This window comes from Ananas comosus, linkage group 18 (genome assembly GCF_001540865.1).
Source record: "Ananas comosus cultivar F153 linkage group 18, ASM154086v1, whole genome shotgun sequence".
In the NCBI taxonomy this organism is placed as follows: Eukaryota; Viridiplantae; Streptophyta; class Magnoliopsida; order Poales; family Bromeliaceae; genus Ananas; species Ananas comosus.
Genome location: NC_033638.1, coordinates 9419831 through 9440505, shown reverse-complemented (window position 1 = coordinate 9440505; position 20675 = coordinate 9419831). Strand labels below are relative to the sequence as shown.

At 35.5% G+C, this 20675-nt stretch overlaps 2 protein-coding genes across 3 annotated transcripts; both read right to left on the bottom strand.

Moving 5' to 3' along the window:
* LOC109723908 (malonyl-CoA-acyl carrier protein transacylase, mitochondrial) lies at nt 1894-6121 on the bottom strand. The gene is made up of 10 exons (XM_020252415.1): nt 5740-6121; nt 4731-4816; nt 4537-4603; nt 3965-4107; nt 3797-3845; nt 3563-3700; nt 3406-3486; nt 2866-3042; nt 2683-2769; nt 1894-2313 (listed from the first exon to the last, which is right to left on the bottom strand). Exons 1-10 carry the CDS (start codon nt 5830-5832, stop codon nt 2251-2253), a joined length of 984 nt encoding a protein of 327 aa, XP_020108004.1. The 5' UTR covers nt 5833-6121; the 3' UTR covers nt 1894-2250.
* Nucleotides 7271-10484, bottom strand: LOC109723909 (40S ribosomal protein S7). 2 transcript variants are annotated; one of them, XM_020252416.1, is made up of 6 exons: nt 10327-10484; nt 9159-9256; nt 9001-9074; nt 8779-8902; nt 8007-8189; nt 7271-7570 (listed from the first exon to the last, which is right to left on the bottom strand). In XM_020252416.1, exons 2-6 carry the CDS (start codon nt 9231-9233, stop codon nt 7448-7450), a joined length of 579 nt encoding a protein of 192 aa, XP_020108005.1. In that variant the 5' UTR covers nt 9234-9256; nt 10327-10484; the 3' UTR covers nt 7271-7447. The 2 variants fall into 2 exon arrangements, with proteins under 2 accessions (XP_020108005.1, XP_020108006.1); XM_020252417.1 differs by having other exon boundaries at nt 10267-10428.

Sequence of the window (20675 nt, the reverse complement as noted above, 5' to 3'; positions counted from 1 at the left end):
GAATAACCATTCTGAGGAATAGCTTATATCACTGAGCAGTTCATCAGGGTAAAATAGCAGTAACAAGGTTTGAAATTTCATGTAACAACATATTCAAGTAATTTCTAAAGTAAAAAAGCAAACAGCAACATAAGAAAGGTGATGATTCTAAAAGGAGATGATTTTAGTATCATTATGAAATATATTGTAATATATCTAGTGTGATGTAAAACAATTTCGCCTGTGAAGCGTAAAAATTGCAATAGCCAGCAAAAGACCTACAATTATCACATTATAGTGCATACATCAAGTACCAAACACGACAGGCCTCATAACACACAAATATTTAAGGAAAAATACATAGGAAAAGGTAAGTTAGTTAAGGGTTGATGAAACAAAGAAATATAGTTATAAATAAACAAAAACTATGACTTATTCTCAACAAAGATATCAACAAAATACCACTATGAAAACAAGATTTTCGGCCTCGTTGATGTCTAATAAGGAGATAGTCAACAGATCACATTCCACTACATATCAATGTGCAAAGTTTACAGATCAACAATTCCACTAATCTCCACTTGAACTTTTCTCTATCACAGATACCAAATTCTAGTTGTAGGTCAACCAAGATGAAACGCAGAATTAGATAACTAGGCCACTGCTTTCAATTGAATAACTAGCAAAAGCAATATAAATCTATAAAAACTACAAATTTTCTACTTCGCTCCAGAGCTTCTCACTTAAGCACTTCAATTCGTGGAACTTCTCATGTTACCAAACTAAAAAAATGCAACTAGTGATCAAACAAAACAAGGAAATAATCTACAAGTAGATCACACGCTGCCACCTCCAAAAAAAAGAGGGACGGGTTTTAAAGGGGTCGGCGAGACGGGGCACTAGGGTTTGTCCTGGGCCTCGGCCATAGTAAAAATTGGTCCGGCCCATTTAAAAAGTGGCTTTGCGGGTCGAATCATATCGAACCCGACTTTGAACCACATGTTTTGGATTGTTGTATATATATATAGAGAGAGAGGGGGAGGGAGTAGATATATATATATAAAATAAGTTTCGACCATTTGAATTTTAGGCCAACTCAAATATAAAGAAATTTATATTTCATATATTTTAATTATTAGTTAAAATTCTAATTTTTTTTATTTTTTTCATTTTTTGTCCAGTAGTAGAGCTAATAATCCAACTTATTGTTCACGAGTCAATTCGTATTCGGCCCATTAATAAACAAGCTGAACATGAGTTGAATTTCTCAGTATATTTTAACTAGTCGACTCGGCTCATTTACTAAACGAATAAATATGAACCAGCCCAGATCTCTCATTTTCGGCTCGTTAACGGTCTTATTTGTATTGTTGTTACGAAATCACTTACCTCCCACGCTATGATAAAAATAAAATAAGTCTTAGAATATGTTTAAATCGGATTATAACTTTTGATTTATTTTCTTAGAAAGTTTTTGGTGACGTTAAATTTAATGTACACTTCAAACTTTCAACATAGGTTAGAAAATAAATGTGAAAATTTAAATATATTTGATGTGCGCTTCTAAGTTTTGTTTACCATCATGGAGTTACTTTTGGGGTCAAAGTACTTTTGCGTATAAATACTTCCTGGGAGCATCTGTCTTAAATAAACGCAGTAAGGAATTTTGTGATAACATGGAGTTGATGTTTTGGTTCACAGCCCCGACTCCTGAAGTAGCTCTTCGAATACTTGATAATAATAAAATAAGATCACAAATTTTCACTTTCTCCAGCTAAAAGCAAGCTAAAAGCTGTTTGCAATCCTTAACGAAAACACTATTAATGCTTCTTTATGCAGCTTTACTCGAACAACTTTTTGAAAGAAGCAGAGAAGCATAGTCAAAGAGAATAGTGATCATGAAAGCTTTCACTATAAACAAAGATTGAATCCAACAGCTCATATTGTTGACTAAAAAGATAACACACAACATATGTTCAGATTAAATGATCCAACAAAATTTCTGAAAAAGCCAGGAGATATCACAGCAGTGCACAAGGCAAGTTTTCTAAGCTGAATCGTGATTAGAACAATTACATACATAAAGGAAGAACAATAAAATCGCGACCGACTAATTTAACCATCTTGTACGGACTTTGCTCTATTGCGCATAACTCATGAGTCAAAGATTCCCTCTCGCTTGCGAACTATTGAATACCCTAAAGGTCGATTTGGTCTAATTTGCATCAATGGAGAAATATGCAAGTGGAATGGGCTTTTTTTATAGCAAGCTTAAGCTCCGATATTTTCAATCGCAGCACCCTTATCCATCCTCTTCAGTATTCCGGCTATAACCTGCATTGTCAGAAGAATGGCATTACTCATTCTAACAAATGAAATTACAGATTCAGGATATCGTATTGGACATTGAAAAACGGAAAAAGAGATGTACAGGACATTACTGCTTATATCCCTGTAACATCATCTTATTCATAACCATGCTATCTGAATTCCATAGCAGATACAAAAGAAAAGATGCTCTAAGCACAGATTTTGAGATATAAGATGAAAATCCAGATTTTGCTGCTAAATATATGTCAATAAATTGCTGATGCGCTTGTTAAGTATATCTATTCTTTCATCGGCAGTCTAAACTAGTGTAATGAGCACACAGCTCCAATAAAATATAAATTCGATCGGGAATTTAATCAGCTGATGTCTTACCTTTCCAGGTCCCAATTCATAGCTTTTCTTTAGACCTTTACCCAAGAGTGTCTTCACCGTCAATTCCCACTGTACAGGAGAGGTCACCTATTGCACAAGGAACCCAGCCAAACAAAAGTCATTATAATGAGTAATTATAGACCATTCTACAATATTGACAGTGTTTAAGTGTAAAACTCATACCTGACGAGCCAAAATCTTCTTGATTGTATCAGGATCCGAGTGAGCTTGCGCATCCACATTAGAAATCACGGGTATTTTTGGAGTTCTAATTTCAGTTGAAGCCAAAGCAGCTTCCAATCTTGAGACTGCTGGCTCCATAAAGCTTGTGTGGAAAGCACCCGCCACCGCAAGCCGTACCTGATGACAAAATATATGGTGTGGCCATGGTTCAATAATTTTAGCTTACAGTGTTTTTGTTCATAAGGAATTTAAAAGAGTAGGAGAGAAAAAAAGAAAAAACATGATCAAAGACCATCCAGTAGCTGATCAAAATCTATGGCCAAAATAACTTCATTTCCTCTTCTCTTTTTTTTTTCTTCTTCCTACTGTTGAGTTGCAATTTCCTAATCTCAATTTATAAGTCAATAGGAGGTCTTTTGAACTTCTTGCAGAATCCATATGCATGGATAGAATAAGGAAAGCACAGTTCAGTGTTATGGTATGCTGTTTGAACATCATATTCAGAAGACTAAAGGTAACAAGTATTGAAAGAGCACAAACCGTCATCCGAGCCTTGAATGACTTTGCCTTTGCTTCAACCGCTTCAATTCCTTTCACCCCACCAGAAACCGCATAATTACCCTGCAGAGATTACACATTTAGTCCAGATGTAGTGAATAGGCTAGATAACCGAGAAAGTAATGGACAGGATTGTTACAGGGCATAAGAAGTTTGCTATCTGGACTTTATTTTCCTCGTCAACTTCCTCATTGGCAGCATCACATAACAACTGCACCTTCTCTGAATCAAGTCCAATCACACTAACCATAGCACTACCAGCAGCATCTGCAGCATCCTGCAAAGAAGCTATAATAAGCTCGATCCATCTGTTAAAGGTTACATTAAAGCATGTACATATGAATTTCTAGTCATAGTACTATCAGCTGCTAACCTGCATGGCTTCTCCTCTTAGCTTTACAAGCTTGAGACCATCCTCAAAGCTTCATTTTCAAGAACCATATGTTAACATGCACAAACATTTTAAAAAATGCACGATTTTATGATCAACTAGAAAGATGCGCTCAAAAGATATATAAAATTTTGGCTCAAATGGGAATACCTAAAAGCATCAGCAAAAGCAAGAGCTGTATATTCTCCCAAACTCAGACCACAAGTGACATCCACAGAATCAATTATCTCTTGACCTCCATCACGTGCACGAAGAACCTCAACTGCAGCAAGGCTGGTTACATATATAGCTGGCTGCACTTTATTTCGACCAAAAAATGATATTATTATCCCCTCATCACAGAGTGGCAGGATAAAAGTAGTTAAATACTTTCAGGTTGGGTAATTAAATTTATAGTTGAATACCACAGACAGTGACAAAGTTTTTTTTTACAAACTACGCAAAAAATATTCTACCAACTTATCTTTGTGACAAGCCATTAGCTATAGAATGTTCTAGCAGCACTTATTGCACCATTTTCAGCGGAGAGGTGATTCTCAGAAATGATATTGTGGTAGATGAGGACTTACAAGATAATAGCAGTAGCTGTCACCTTTTGTTATGAAATCAAAAGTGAAAAAATAGAAAATCATTTTTCTTTTACATCAAGTACCAGATCATATGGGTAAAGAAGCTAGATTAAGCAGCTAAATTGTAGACAATGAAATACTACATCAGCCTACCTGGCTTATAACTGTGGAATCAAGTTTCTCTTTTGGCCCATTGGTGCAAACATCTAACAGATCAAATCTAAAAGGAAACAAGAATTCTAATCAACTCAAGAGGCTGTATCATTATGCATTAAGAGACTATAGAAGATATGATCTCTCGTTAAGTTAAAGATTCAGAAACGAAACTAAAAATGTATTTTACGTACCCAAGAATGTCATTCGCTTTCTTGTATAGTTCAGCAGCTGCCGGCACACTCTGAGCTTCCACACCCATTCCGACAGTTTGGGCACCCTAATATGCAAAACAAATTTTAGCGAAAATATAATGTACACTTTAAAATACAATTATTATTATTATGGATGACACTCTACAGAAAGTTAGCAACTAATATTTGTTAATGTCAGAGCATCTGCATGACGATGTAAATCTAATTAGTTTCTGCTAGATTGTCATCCCAAAACTGAAACATATACAGGATCTGAAGTATTTGAGAGTCATTATTCACAACACAAAAGTACAATAAATTCATTAATGTAGCATAGCCAAGCATTATTAGTGAAATAATTTATTTTTTCACAAGGAAAGAGATATCTCTGACATATATGACGAACAATTATAGGTGATAAGTCTAAGGTTTGGTCACCATTTTTTCTACCAGGTTTACACTAAATCCAGAAGAAAGCATTTAACTAAAATTTGCAGTAATTTAGCTTTTCTTGGAAATACTTAAAACTTTCCAAAATAAAATTCCAACACCTCACAATCAAGTGAAAATATAATCTATGCCATGGAGACAGCCACAGTCATTTATCAAATTATAGATAGAAATAAGGAAGGGAAAATGAGGTGCCATGCATGCAACTTATAAATTAGAATCCATTAGCTATAGAAGATACGTCTACGTCTCCCCACATCTCGCACGCATGTTTCCCCTCACTGATCCGAGAGCTCCAAATACAGTTAGCTACACTACTAAGCTAATTAGCACGAGAAAAACAATTCGCTCTTATAACAACAAGAATCTAGCCTATAAAACCAAGCTCATCCAGTTCAATTCTATAATGGGTGGCCAAAAAATGCAAAAAATTACAAATCGAACAACCACAGGACAATTATGGCACGCATAAAAGAAGAGATAGTGCGAATTAAGCACGTACAATCTAAAGAAATCGGAGAAAAGGAAGAAAATGACGAAGAATTTGGATCCAACTCACCTGGCCGGGGAAGAGGAAGGCGCAGGTGGGCTTGCAATCCTTGAAGAGCGCATCATGCGACACGGACACTTCCGATCCGACGGAGACGCTCATGGAAACCCTAGATCTCCATAAGCTCCTCGGAAACGGCGAGATTCGAGCTGCTGCGGCGGCGACATGGCCGGGGGGAGGCGGGGGGGGAGGGGAGGAGCGCGAACGACGCCGACGCCATGGGAGCGAGATCGAGGAGATGAGAGCTGGGGAGGCGAGGGGCGAACGTAGGGTACGGTGGGGGAAGAGGGATTGCGCGCATGAGAGTGGGGGAGACGTGTATATAAAGGGATGGAGAAGCGCGGCGGAGTTCACGAAGGGGGCGGAGAGGGAGAGGAGGAGGGAGCGGGGAAGAAGAGAGAGGAGCGAGCCCAACCATCTCCTCGAGCTCGATTGACTTTGGGCCCGGATCAATTGATTTTAGGCCCATTTACTAGTAGGCTTGGACCGATTTGAATAGGTATAATGGGCTGGGCTCCGAATTATACTGTTGGGTCTGGTCATTGTACGCAATCCCGAGTGTCAGGTTTAAAGGGCCCAATGTACGGAGAGTGGTCCGTACTTTAAGGCAATATTGCAACCTGGTCCCTGAACTTTGAATATTTTAGTTTTAAACCATAACTCATATTGCATCGCGTGGAGATAAGCTTTAGTTTTGCCTCTTTCTACGAGCTCGACTCCGTGTACCCGAGATTCCGTTGGATTTGGAGTTTATTCACTTTATTGTGGAGGAGGAGAGAGAAATTTGGAAACAAAAGAAAAAATGGGAAAAGAAGAAGGAAGGCCGTGTATTTTCTCATTTGGCTTGATAAGATCACTTCTAACTTAAAAATCCTTTCTAATCCTGTGGCCTTAATCTGCACCGTAGTTATAATACTCACTTCCAAAATTTAATTTTTTAAAAAAATTTAGTATAAAAATTATACAGTGAATTTCTTGATATGCGTTAATCTTAAGTTAGGGAGCTCCCTATTAAAGTTTTGCCCATAGTTTTGTATATTGCTTTGTCTAAAACTCTATTGGGAAAACCCTTTGTCTAAAACTCTATTGGGAAAACCCACTAAAAAAATATTGCTTTACACATTCTTTAACCACTTGGACTCGACCGTCACTACACGAACCAGCCACCTTGGCTAGATGGTCATCGTACAAATTAGACGGCCACTACTCGAACTCGGAGTTGCAGAACAAAAAAACATTCAATTTACGATTGGTAAGAATGGTAAAATGAAATGACGATAATTAATATTCAGAATAGTCAATTAATTTTGGAATTCAAAGCATCTACATTTAAAATACATAAAGGCTAAATAGTGAAAAAGAAGCTTTTAACGTCCAAGCATCTATTTCAGAAAATTGTGTGTACCCGAGTCGCATATAACAAAATTCATACAAGCACGAGCATCTTACGTGACCAACATTTGAAAGAGAGCACGATTGTTAAAGTTAACAAGATATGCTTTTGCGCACCAACATCAGGTCATTCGCACACTAATGGAAGTTGTTCAAAATTAAATAAACATAATAAATTATGAAAGTTGATTCAGAGCCCAAAACGATTTGATGATAGCACTTAAACATCATACCATCGACAAAAATTCAAATACTTTCGAGCAACATAGAAACGATTTTGAAACACTCGGCTAAATCAAAAGCAAAAAGAAAAAAAAACACATATTTAAGCATTCTCATTGATGGGATACTCGAATACGACGTCCTTCCCGCAGAGCTTGCGGTACACTCCAGTGAAAGTCTCCAGCTTGTACTCGGTGTTATTGCGCTCCTTTGGCTCCAAAAAGATCTACACAAGGAGAAGAGTGCAGGTTTTACTGCCATGCAAATTTTTAGCTCTCGAAAATCCAGCATAGATGTGGAATCCGATGTGCAATTCATAACAAATAAGTAACTTGAGCAAAGAATTCTGAGGCTAAAAATATTCAATACATAGGAAAAGGCAGTTATGAATGAGAGTTTTGCAACCCAAATATTACCTTTTAGCAAATTTAAAGATGCCTTGCATTATGACCAGAATAATCAAAAGGTAGATTCTAAAATGTAAGATCTACCAAACTGAAGATGGGAATCAAACTGCCGATGATGACAACCAATGAATTACGAACTTGTTTATAAGGCAAAGGACTAAGTTCTTATCCTACGGTTGTGATAATCTCTGAAAGAACATAGATTCCCTCGATCATTAAGAAGAAAAAACGTATATAAAAAAGAAATACCCTTACTTTCATGATCTTTGAACCATCCAAGCGGTATCTGATGCGCTTCCCCACAATCTCAGCTGGGTATACAACATCCTCCAAAATGCCCTCATGAACTGCTGTGAGAGTACGACTGCGAGGCCGCACAACAGCAGAGCCTTTCTTGGGCGGCCTCATTATCCTTCTTGTTGCAACGAGAATCACATCCTATAAAAGGCCAAAGGTTCAAGAAAAACTACAAGTTTTAGGAGATTCAGGACCCCGCTATTAGACAAAGTAAAATGCCAAGCAAGAAATGTTTCATACATGATAAATGAGAAATGACCTTTTTTCAGATCATATGCATATAAAGAGAGAAACACAACAGAAAAGAGAGTGAAAATCATAAGAAACTAGCAAGTTAGAATTAGCATGTAAATGTGGAAACAGTATAGTGTATTTACACTTTCACACGTTTATACAAGTTTCCGCCCAAATCTGCTGATTAGTAGTGCTGCTTTTAATAATTGACAATGCACAATCTTTACAATGACATATTGTTCCAACCAGATTATCAGGTCCATATTCCACATTTGAATCAAAGTAAAGGATAAAATTTTAAAGCATTTGCAGAGGTGAAACGCTCAACGCATAAAAAAGAGAAGCATTAACAAACTCAACAGGAAAACTACACTCCCTGGATAGGAACCGAATGAAGTAAACAAAGAGTATGCAACACATGCATAGTATAGTCGCAAATATTTCTTCATAATTGCAGCGCCATAAAATAGAAGTTGAGAATGGAAGCTAGTCTCACCTTCCCGCTGAACTTCTTCTCCAATTCTCTGACAAGCCTTACATGAATCTTCCTAAAAGACTTCCTAAGTCTATATGGCACATGAATAACTACAGCCTTCTTATTGCCAGCTACGTCCATTTGACTGTGTACAACCAAAAAAGAAGCAAATAAACAAGTTAAGATCCTCAGGATACAAAGTAGAAGAACCGAATCATAAATACATTTGGGAGCATCACTTACACTGCCGAATTTATGTAAAGATCTTTTAGGTCGCTCTTTAGTTCCTGGTTTCCATTCTCCAGATCAAAGAGTGCCTGCCATTTATATTATTTTATATAATTAGACTCTAAAAGCCAACTATAAAAATGGAACCAAAAGTCTAAACATGAGAGACAAACCTGGGCAACAGTGTCCTCAAACTCTGTTGGCTCGAGGCCCTTGTCCTTCTGGATTTTCTTACTTGCGGTGTACATTCTGACTGATTCACCAGTTAATTCTGCATTCAAAAAGTAGTTACAATCTCTTGTAAACAAATAAGGAAACAAGGGAAAAACAACAGATAGTACGAAGCTTGTTCCTGCAAAAAGAATAACCATTATGAGGAATAACTTTGTTCACTGACCGGTTCATCAGGGTAAAATTGCAGTAACAAGGTTTGAAATTTCCCGTAACAACACATTCAAATAATTTCCAAAGTAAAAGGCAAACAGCAACATAAAAAAAGGTCATGATGTTAAAAGGAGATCATTTTATTATCATTACATAATATATCTGGTGTGACGTAAAACAATTTCACCTGAGAAGCATAAAAATTGCAATAGCCAGCAAAAGACCTACAATTATCACATTATAGTGCATACATCAAGTACCAAACACGACAGGCCTAATAACAAACAAATTAAGGAAAAATACATAGGAAAAAGTAAGTTTGTTAAGGGTCAACAAAATAAAAAAACATAGTTATAAATAAACGAAAACTACGACTTATTCTCCAACAAACATATCAACAAAATACCACTATCAAAACAAGAATTTCGGTCTCGTAGATCTCTAATAAGGACATAGTCAACAGATCACATTCCACTACATATCAATGTGCAAAGTTTACAGATCAACAATTTGACTAATCTCCACTTGAACTTCTCTCTATCACAGATGCCAAATTCTAGATGTAGTTCAACCAAGATGAAACGCAGAATTAGATATCGAGGCAACTGCTTTCAATTGAATAACTAGCAAAAGCAATATAAATCTATAAAAACTACAAATTTTCTACTTCGCCCCAGAGCTTCTCACTTAAGCACTTCAATTCGTGGCACTTCACATGTTACCAAACTAAAAAAATGCAACTAGTGATCAAACAAAACAAGGAAATAATCTACAAGTAGATCACGCGCTGCCACCTCCAAAAAAACAGGGGGAAATAACACTGATCTAATCTACAAATAACCACTTAAACAGGTAACAATCGTAGCAATCGTAGATCGTGCAAGATATTAAGCTCACCTGCGTAGAGAATCGAGAGAAGAAGAGGCAATCGTAGATCGTGCAAGATATTAAGCTTACCAGCGTGGAGAAGAGGGGAACGAACGAATGGAGAATCGAGAGAAGAAGAGGACGGCGGGGAGGTAGGCTAGGGTTTGGAATCGGCCGCGAGGGAGGAGTTTTAAAGGGGTCGGCGAGATGGGGCAGTAGGTTTGTCCTGGGCCTCGGCCATAGTAAAAATTTGGTCCGGTCCATTTAAAAACCGGCTTTGCGGGTCGAATCGTATCAAACCCGCCTTTGAAACAACTGTTTTGGATTGTTGTATTATTGTATATATATATATACAGAGAGAAAGGAAGAGAGTAGATATATTATTATATATCTATACTATATAAAAAAATGTATAGAAATTCCGACAATAACAAACGGAATCTATAAATAAATTAAAAAACATTCTTTATATTTCCTACCAACGTATATGATTTAATTAAAAAAAAAATCTCAAATAAGAACGAATGGTTATAATTAATCTGTTAAAAAATAACATTCTTATTTATGTATAAAATAATCTAAAAAGGAATAAAAAATATTTCCTATATTTTCTATGAACGGATATGATCACTTAATTAAAAAAATCTCAAATAAGAACAAACGGTTATGATTAATTTATACTATATATAAAAGCGTATAGGAATTTTTATAATTGACAGGCAGAATCGAAAAAAGAATAAAAGAATATACCATACGAATGGTTATAATTAATTTGTTAAAAAATATTTCAAATAATAACGAACGGCTATGAATACTGTGGAAATTCCTCGAGCTCGATTGACTTTGGGCCGGATCAATTGATTTTAGGCCCATTTACTAGTGGGCTTGAATAGGTACAATGGGCTGGGCTCAGAATTATACTGTTGCGTCTAGTCAATGTACGCACCCCCGAGTGTCAAGTTTAAAAGGCCCAATGTACGGTGAGTGGTTCGTAGTATCGGGCAATATTGCAACCTGGTCCCTGAACTTTGAATATTTTAGTCTTTAACTATAACTCATATTGCATCGCGTACGTGGAGATATAAGCTTTAGTTTTGCCTCTTTCTACAGAGCTCGACTCCGTGTACCCGAGATTCCGTTGGATTTGGAGTTATTGTGGAGGAGGAGAGAGAAATTTGGAAACAAAAAAAAAAATGGGAAAAGAAGAAGAAAGGTCGTGTATTTTCTCATTTGGCTTGATAAGATCACTTCTACTACGTACGTAAAAATCCTTTCTAATCTTGTGGCCTTAATCTGCACTGTAATTAGAAGTTTCAGATTGAATTTTTTGCTTTTAGAAGAGAGAAAAAAATGCCACACCCTTCGCTTATCAAATGCGGGATTGCCTCTGCAGAGTAAAAAAATCGTTTTAAAAACTGAACCAAGCGTATGATAAGTCTCCGAACATTATGTAAATTCTCAACTGTATTTTCGAGACATTGCTATAATAAATTCTTAGCTTCTTTTTGAGACAATGCGAACTTATGGTCGAAACAAGAACAAGTTGTCATGTGGGAACTACCAAAGACCTTTTAAGATGCACCATTTCATCGACCATCTCTAGAACAAGTGGTAAAGGGCTTAGTGGTTGGCAGAGACGGAGCCATGTGAGGGCCGACAATGGCCATGGCCCCCCCACATTTTTAAAATTACAGAACAATCCACTAGTAAGCTATTAAAAAAATTAAAATATTGTAAATTTAGGCGACCAAAGTAAATTTTTTTTTAAAAGAATTGTTGGCTTGTGGGCCAAGACTCTAAGGCTTACGCACAGGGACAGCCCATATATAGACCCAAAGGAGCCATGGCCCTCTTCAACTTTTTAATATTTACTTTATAGTCCTTTGGTAGTTTATATATTTTTAGTTAATTTTTAAAATATATCGGCCTATTTTGTAAAAAGTTTTTAGTGCTAATATAGAGCTCTCTCTCTCTTCTTATGTGTTTTATAGGTGAAAATATATTAAGAACCTTTTAATTATAGTGCATTTTGAAATAAGTCCTTTCAACTTTAAATATTTTATTTATACATTCTTAACTTTTCAATTATTTTGATGAGCTAATTTATTTAACTAAATAAAATAGTATGCTAAATTTAATAGCTCTGTTAGATATTAGTCATTGGTTGTTATTATTTTATTAACAAAAATTTAAAAAAATTAAATTCTAACTAAATTGCTATTAGATTTAGTAAAATTCTTAAATTATTTGAATGAAATAATGCAAATAAAATAATTAGAAGTTAAGCGAGTGTAAATTAAAAAAATAAATTTAATATTTTTTAACATTAATTATCTAATCACTAAATTTTTTTATTAAAAATTTGAGTAGTTAAAATTTTATTTATCTGCTAAACTTTTTATTTGTACATATTTTGGCTTCCCTTGTGATTGAATTCTGGCTTCGTCCCTGATGGTTGGCACCCGAAGTCCCAAGTTCGAATCCTAGTTGATTCATATTTTCAGCTAAGTTTATTTTTAAATTAAATAAGCGAAGCGGATAACGTGCTACCTATCTTTTAAAAATAAAAAAAAAAAAATGCACCAATATCTCAGTGGAACAGGGAAAGTGGTAGGGTGGTCCTTTTTGTATAGTTGAGTGGGCACCTTGCTTGACCAAATAGCTAGGTCTGCGGTAGAGAATCCAAAGAGATGGACCATAACCTAATCTTTAGATTTTTATCTCTCCTTTGCTAATAATTGTAACGGCTATGTACACATTGAACTTGACACTCGCTTGATCTCATTTTGGTAAATATATCTTCATTTGACAAATAGAAGCTACAATATTTATACTTACTAGTAGATAAAATAAACATTTGAACTTCTAAAAATAAAGTTTTAATGTACTAAGAATTCTACTAATTAATTGTTGCCCAGAGATAAGGCACTTATTAGTCTTTTTTTCATTTTTGTCTAACGGGGAATATTAGTAATAGATATCATCTTCCCATGTTACTTTGGCTGGAACAGTGGGAATTGCTTAGGATACAAGTATCAATTAGAATATTGAGCTTTCACTCACTCTCTCTCTCTCTCTCTCTCTCTCTCTCTCTCTTCGTTAAGGGCATGTTCGTTTCAACGTAAGTAGACTTGGGGTGGAAGTGGACTTTGGGTTGAAGTGGAGTTGGGGTGAAAATTAGTTAACTTCTGCTGTTTGTTTTTAACTGTGGAAGTGCAGTTCTGCGAGTTCTGTTGTTTGTTTGGTAGGAAGTAGATGACGTAAAAAGTGTAGCTCTCCACCCCCGGTATACTTACCTCCAAAGTGATATTATTGTCTATTTTATAACTTATTGTGAATAATAAATTATAATAAATAAAAATTAATATAATTATATATGTATATAATTATATATATGTATAATTATAAAATAAAATTTTAAAAAATTATATTATTTGTTTGCATATAAATTATAATAATGCAACAAATAAAATTCTAAAGTTAAAAAATTATTAACATTTAACAAATTTATTTTTCATCATTTTCTAAATATACAAATTAAACAAAAAATATATTAAAGCTTACCTAATCAAATTTGATCATATTTTAGACATACAATCAAAATAAAAAATTTAATTATTTTCACAATTGAATATATTTGGATGAAATGAAGAGGTAACCCTAACACATTAATCCATTCTTGCCTTTTTTTCACTTCACCGAAATTGACTTCGCCCCATGAGAGGGCGAAGTCAAGTTCCTTATTTTGGGTGAACTGAACTTTCGGGCGTAATAAACTTACGGTGAACCAAACAGCGGAAGTGGTTAGTTTTCACCGAAAATCACTTTCCCTGTCTCACTTCCACCCCACTTCCGTCGAAACAAACAGGCCCTAAAGCAAAGTTAAAAGCATTCACCCGTGAATAAAATCAGGGCACTAGACAATAAAGACCAGCGTATCACATTAAGTACTTGATTAAGTTTATTTTTTTGAGAGAAAAATAAAAAGCTATCTATTTCGTTCATAATTTTTGAAAAATATATTCACTTTTAGACCTCCCACGCCAAATATCAAATCCTTAAAGTAAGCAATAAAGTATGTTAAATAATTATTTGTCGTGTCTCGACTTAAGACTTCCTAATAAGACCAAATATAAAGTTGAAATAAATGATACAAAAATATAAAGAGAGGTGAGGTATAACACTCCGAGATTATGATATCAGAAGATGTGGTAGTGAATGTCTGCTGTAAAAACCAAAATTCAACCACTAGGCTAAGATAAATCAAGTTTTATATTAGCAGCTGCTATCAAATTACATTAATTGACACCTAATCTAGGAATTTATGCAAAATATAAATTAAGTTTAGGTGCTATTGAATGGGACACAAATACTGTAATTTGCTTGTCACAACACAAAAAGGTGGCCATAAAATGAGGTTTTTTTTTTTGAGAGAGATAGGAAGCACGTTACCTACTTCATTTATTTCATTTAGAAATAAACTTAGCTAAAAATGTAAATCAACTAGGATTCGAACTTGAGTTTCAGGTACCGACCACCAAACTTTTTGCCACTTGCTCTAGGGACGGACAGTGCCATAAAATGAAGTTAGTTCGTAACTCAGTAAGATAATTACTTTAAAAAACATGGCCAAGTTCCTTTGCTTTCTTCGATAGATACGAAATTCTTCTAGTTTTAAATAGTAAGATTCGTTTGATACAAGATAACTTTAATTTCCTTTTCAAGCAATGATCATGCAGTTTGATTCCACACTTCCGCGGCAAGATTAATCATTTGCTATAAAGTGTTGTTTTTCTTTTTCCCTTTAAGCACATAATTGATTCATCTGTTCAACTTATTTATCTATCCACCTAATTTCTTTGTTTAGTGAAGCCTAGCTAATGTGCTTAATTTGTTCATAAATATAGAAAAAGGAAATGTATATAATTGTCACATTTCGCTCCACTCCTGTGGATACATATACTAGGCTCTCAGATTCTCAACCTCCTTAATAAATTACACAGAAAATCATGCTATGCGGACTTTTAAAAAAAGAAATTTAGAAAGAAACTAGTTTTGCCAAACCACGATTTTTATTTTTCTTTCGTAAAATTTCCAATTCTGACTAAGTAGCAATACGCGGGCGGCGGAGGGCCACAACTAAGACTCAAACCCGCACCTTGGCTCATCCACACCTCATGCCTTACGGTAGAAATATATTATACAATTGCGCAAAATTTCGTCACTTACCACTAAGAATAACATAGCATCGCATTTATATATTTTCTTAGCTTAAAGTTCGATTATTGAGAAAACTATATATATTTGTAGCTTCAAATTATTGGCCTAGAAATATATTATACAATTGCGCAAAATTTTCTCACTTACCACTACGAATAACATAGCATCGCATTTATGTTTGATTATTGACAAAACTAGATATATTTGTAGCTTCAAATTATTGGCCTAGAATACTAATGGTGGTGGATCACTGTGTGGTCAATTTAAAGGAAATTAAGAACACGAAATAATATGACCCCAAGCTATATATATATGAGGAAAAAACAAAGAGAGAGAGCATGGGTAGCGTGATTCCTTCTACTTATAAATAAAAGAGACCACGAGGATCATTTAAAGCCCTCAGGAACAAGTTGCTGCACAACTTGCATGCCACCCCCCTCATTTCTTGTACATTAAGAAAAATAAATAAATAGAGGAGAAAAAGAATTAAAAGTGGGAGCAAATTGTAATGAAAAGGACAAAGCTTAGGACCAATTTGAAAATAAAGAAGACCCCACACCCCTACAAGTTCCAAGTTGCACTTTCTTTTAGGACCAAGTTGGGCCTGTTAAAAGCCAAGTTGCATGCATTGTACCTCCAACCACTTATTCCCCATCAATTAATAATGGAGAGCATATAAATACAAATAAATATTGTTTGTACATATATTTATAAATATAAATAGTGTTTAAGCATGGCATGCACCTTATTCGTGAGCAAATAATACAAGGAAGTAGCTAGCAAGTATGAAATAATGGAACCTTACTGTTCTTTATTTATTTATTTATTTATTATTACTATTTTCTTTTTTTTTTCTGGGTTCGAAAAGGAGCTCTCCTTACAGCTATTTCTCTTTGCGTAACACACAAGGTGTTGAGTGAAGGGTCTAAAAGTCTTGTTAACTTGTGAATATTAGTAACTTATTAATATTTTGTGTTTTGTGTCCCCCAAAATACTTACATATTGCTTATTTCTCTTAGCTAGTTTTTCTTTTACAACCACCTCTACGCAAACACAACAAACTTTTAATTAATAATTAGTCGAAATATAAAATGAGCTTCTGAATTCTAAAAGCTCGAACTTCAGTTCATAGTAAAGAACGAGCTAGTTATCGAAGAGATATTTTTGGAAAAATCATCCCATAATATCTCTCGTCTCCTCGAACAACACTTTCACAACATTTTCACATAAGGCCCACCGAAACAGCTCTAGCTGGACCAAAAGACATTGACATTAATATGATTAGCACTATTTGGCTCCTAGGTTTTCATTTTTTATCTTGTGATATATAAGAGAGTGTTTTGTATGAGGTAACGCTCATAAGAGTACAAAACAACCTACTGTTACATAAAGCTCAACAAACTTTGTCCATTTCCTTTAAAAAAAAAAACAAAAAAAACAAACAAACAACCAAACTTTGTCCATTTAAAATAAAACTTTCAATCCGCGGTTCCATCATCATAGAGCGACTAAAGGACCAAGTTGATAGAAAAGTTTTTTTTTATATTATTATTATTATTATAAAATTTACACTATCACATTTACACTACGTAATCAATAACAAATCAATCATATTTTTTCTTTTCAAATAAAAGTACAATAAAAATATTTTTTTACAATCAAGATAAAATATATATTTCTAAAAGAAGATATTTGATTGATTTGTTACACCACGTTATCAATATACTCATAGCATCTAGAATTTTTCGGGGGAAAGAGAGAGTACTTATCAGGTAAAAAAATATTATATCGTTTTTATACCATGCACTTGAGGAGGTAACATGGTTATGTCACTTAACATGCTCATGAAAATGATACATATATACACCATTATTTGATATTTACGAGTGTGGTGTAAATTGGTCATTATTTGAAAATATATATATTAAAAATATATATATATGGCCGACACGCTTGTCCGATCTAGAAAAGAAAAAAAAATATTCAAAGGGCAAAAAAAAAAGAGTGAAAAAGAAAGGAAAGGAAAGGAAAAAGAGGCCACGGCTTTGAATGCGGGTGAGGCGGTAACGCAACGAGGAAGTCGTCATCGTCGTCGTCGTCCTCTCCTTTCAAGTGGATGGGCGTGGTGGGGCCCGCGCCACCTCGGGGTTTGTTGGAAAACATATTAAGAAAGAAACAAACAAACAAAGAAAGAGGCAAATATGTACAGCGACCCCTCGATTATACCGCATTGTGAACTACCTCCCTTGACTCTCCCTTTTGTTTTTTCTTTTTCTTTTTTTTTTTCTGGTTCATTAATTAATTAAAACTGTACTCTCTCAACATTTTTAATAAAAAATTAATCATCGAAACTTCAACAGCCACCAGTAGCCAGTGGAGCTATTAAATTAAATGGAAATTTTACGAAGTTCTCATAATACAATTAATTAGAAAGTAATTAGATGAGCACGCGTATTATATAATATAATTATATATATATATATATGAAAATAAATAATAAAAAAAGTCGGAAAGGAGGGGGGCTATTTCGAAGGAGAAAAATAGTGTAGGGGGGGGGGGGGGTTGAGTACATTTTTACCTTAGAAGGGGTTGGGGGTGGGGTGAAATTAGGTTTTGGAGGTGGGGGGGTGTAGGGTTGGAGGTGAGCTTCTCGGCGGTGCGGCGAGGGAGTGGAGGTTGCAGGGGACGAATGGTGTCGAAGAGGCGGGTGTCGTTCGCGGGTTTCGGGCGGGGACGTCGACGACGTAGGACTCGACGACGACGGTAGCCCCTCGACCGTCCACGGAGTGCGACGGGAAAAGCGAAGGGGCGGCGTGGAGGGCGTGGTCACGACATGAGTATGTTTGCGCGAGGGCGGGTGGTCGGCGACGACACGGGAAAGCTCAGACCACGTGGCGGCTCCTGTTCTTCATTGGAATCCCAGTTCAGTTCCGCTCCCGGTCTCGTTCGCCGCCGGGGGCCCGACACACGCGCACTCCGGGCGCCGCGTGGACCCGCCGCCGATGACGTGGCAGGTCTGTCGCTACGAACGACTTCTTACTCGACTGCGGGGCGTCGATATGTCTCTGTGCTCTATTTTTGCGAACACCGACCACACCTGCGCACCGGTGCGCCGCCCGCCTTGCACCCCGCCGAGCGAGCACGTGTCCGCCGCCGCGCGCGCTTGTCGTTTGTTGCCGCGCCACCCTTCCTCCGTGGCACTTGGTGCGTCGTGCAGCCTTTTGCGGCCGCGCCGCGCCGCCCGACCCCACACCACCATTTGGTGCTGCATCTGTACGGTCGTTTCGTAGGGACTATGCAAGGCATTTTCCTCTTCTTTCTTTTCTTTCTCTTCTCTCTCTCTCTCTCTCTCTACTCTCTCTCCGTAAAAGTGGGTATTAGAGGAAGGAGTGGGTGGAGGGGTGGTTTTATGTTATATATATATAGAGAGAGAGAGAGAGAGAGAGAGAGAGAGAGAGAGAGAGAGATGTGTTTAGGACTAATTAGGAGGAAGGGGTGTGGGTTTTTGGTGAACTTTTTAATTTTAATTTTTTTATTTTTAATTTTATTTTGTTGGGCTTTGTTGGGGCAGGAACAGGTTAGGAGACCTGGGGCTTTAATTTGTGCAAATGGGGCAACTGGGGATTATATTTATTGCTTTAAAAAAGAGTTTGTTGGAGAATAAAAATGCTCCTTGTACATCCTGCTGCTGGGATGGATAGTTTACAACTTTTTTTATTACAAGATTTAAGATCATTTTTGTTGAATTTTTAGTATTGAAAAGATATACATGATAAAATGGGTGTAAAAAAAGTTGGAGCTGCGGTAGTAATATAATGTTAAGATAATAATATATATAAACATTCAAAAATGGATGTATATATATGTGTAGCATTATTTTTTTGCCTGCAAAATCTATTTATAAAAAGTTTTGAGCAAGCTCAAATGGGTCAACTTGGCTGATTATTTTATGGTTTGTTTGAATATTTTGCAGTTGAAAATTCCAAGGGGTGTGTTTTATATATGGTGAGGTTTTGGTGGAAAAAAAGGAGTGGGTCTTTGATGACTTATTTTTTACCAAAAAAAAAAAACAATTTGGGGTGTGAAAACCTGCAGGTTTTGTACCAATTGGGCAATTGGGCTTATTAGAGAAATAACACTCGCGTATATTTTACATCCCATCTAGAGTTCAAAAACTTTTTTAAAATTTTTATTATTAAAATAATAAAATAGTAATAAGACTAGCATAATAAAATTGACTTCTAGATAAATAAAGTATATTTTATTTACCATAATTTTTGGGCATACAAGTAGCTGCGCGAAAGCATGGGACAATTTGGTGTTGGAAAATTTAGTTATGCAAATTGGACAATTGGGCTTTTATTTAATGATCTGTTTTAAATTTTTATAGGTGGGTTTTCCCAAGAGAGTGTTCTTAGGAGCGGAGAAAAGTAGGAGATTGTTTGAAAGATAAAAAGGGGTGGGTTTTGGTGGGGCATTAAGGTGGACAAATTAAATTAAATTAAACTAAACTAATTGAGGGTCATGTTTGTGGTCAATAAAATAATGGACCAAGTTGGTTGTGATGAGGTTAACACAACTGTCCTTAGCCTGGATGCCAATATAATATAACACTAGTGTAGGTACCTGCACGATGCGGCGGATAGTTACTGCTAAAGTAAAAAAATTTATAAATAATAAAAATATTAATATAACTAAATAAAATATTACTATGTCAAAAAGGGTACAATATAGACAATTATATAGCAATCGATGCAATAGGAAAAAAAAAATTCTAAATAAATCCTAATTAGAGTATATAGAAATATACTAATATATACAATATAGATTGTTCATTCATTTAGTCTAGAATGTGTAATGTAGTACGAATAATAATTATGCAAATAACATATAGCATTTCTATAACATATAGCATTTCAAAATGTCATCTATTCATGCCAAATCGCTCAAATTGAACCAAAAAAATTCTAATTAACCTCAAAATATTACTAATTCTCGCCAAATCACTCAAATCTATATAAAAAAATTATCATATTTGAAAAAAATACTCACGGATGGGATCGGTGGCATGGAGATAGCAAAGACGATATGTGTAGAGGAGGATCAGCTCGAGAACATTCAAATAGAATTAATCTTGTAATGATTGATACTGAGAGCCTAAATTTAAAATCTAATTATTTTACATATTAGGTAAATATATTTTAAAATTTCATAAAAAA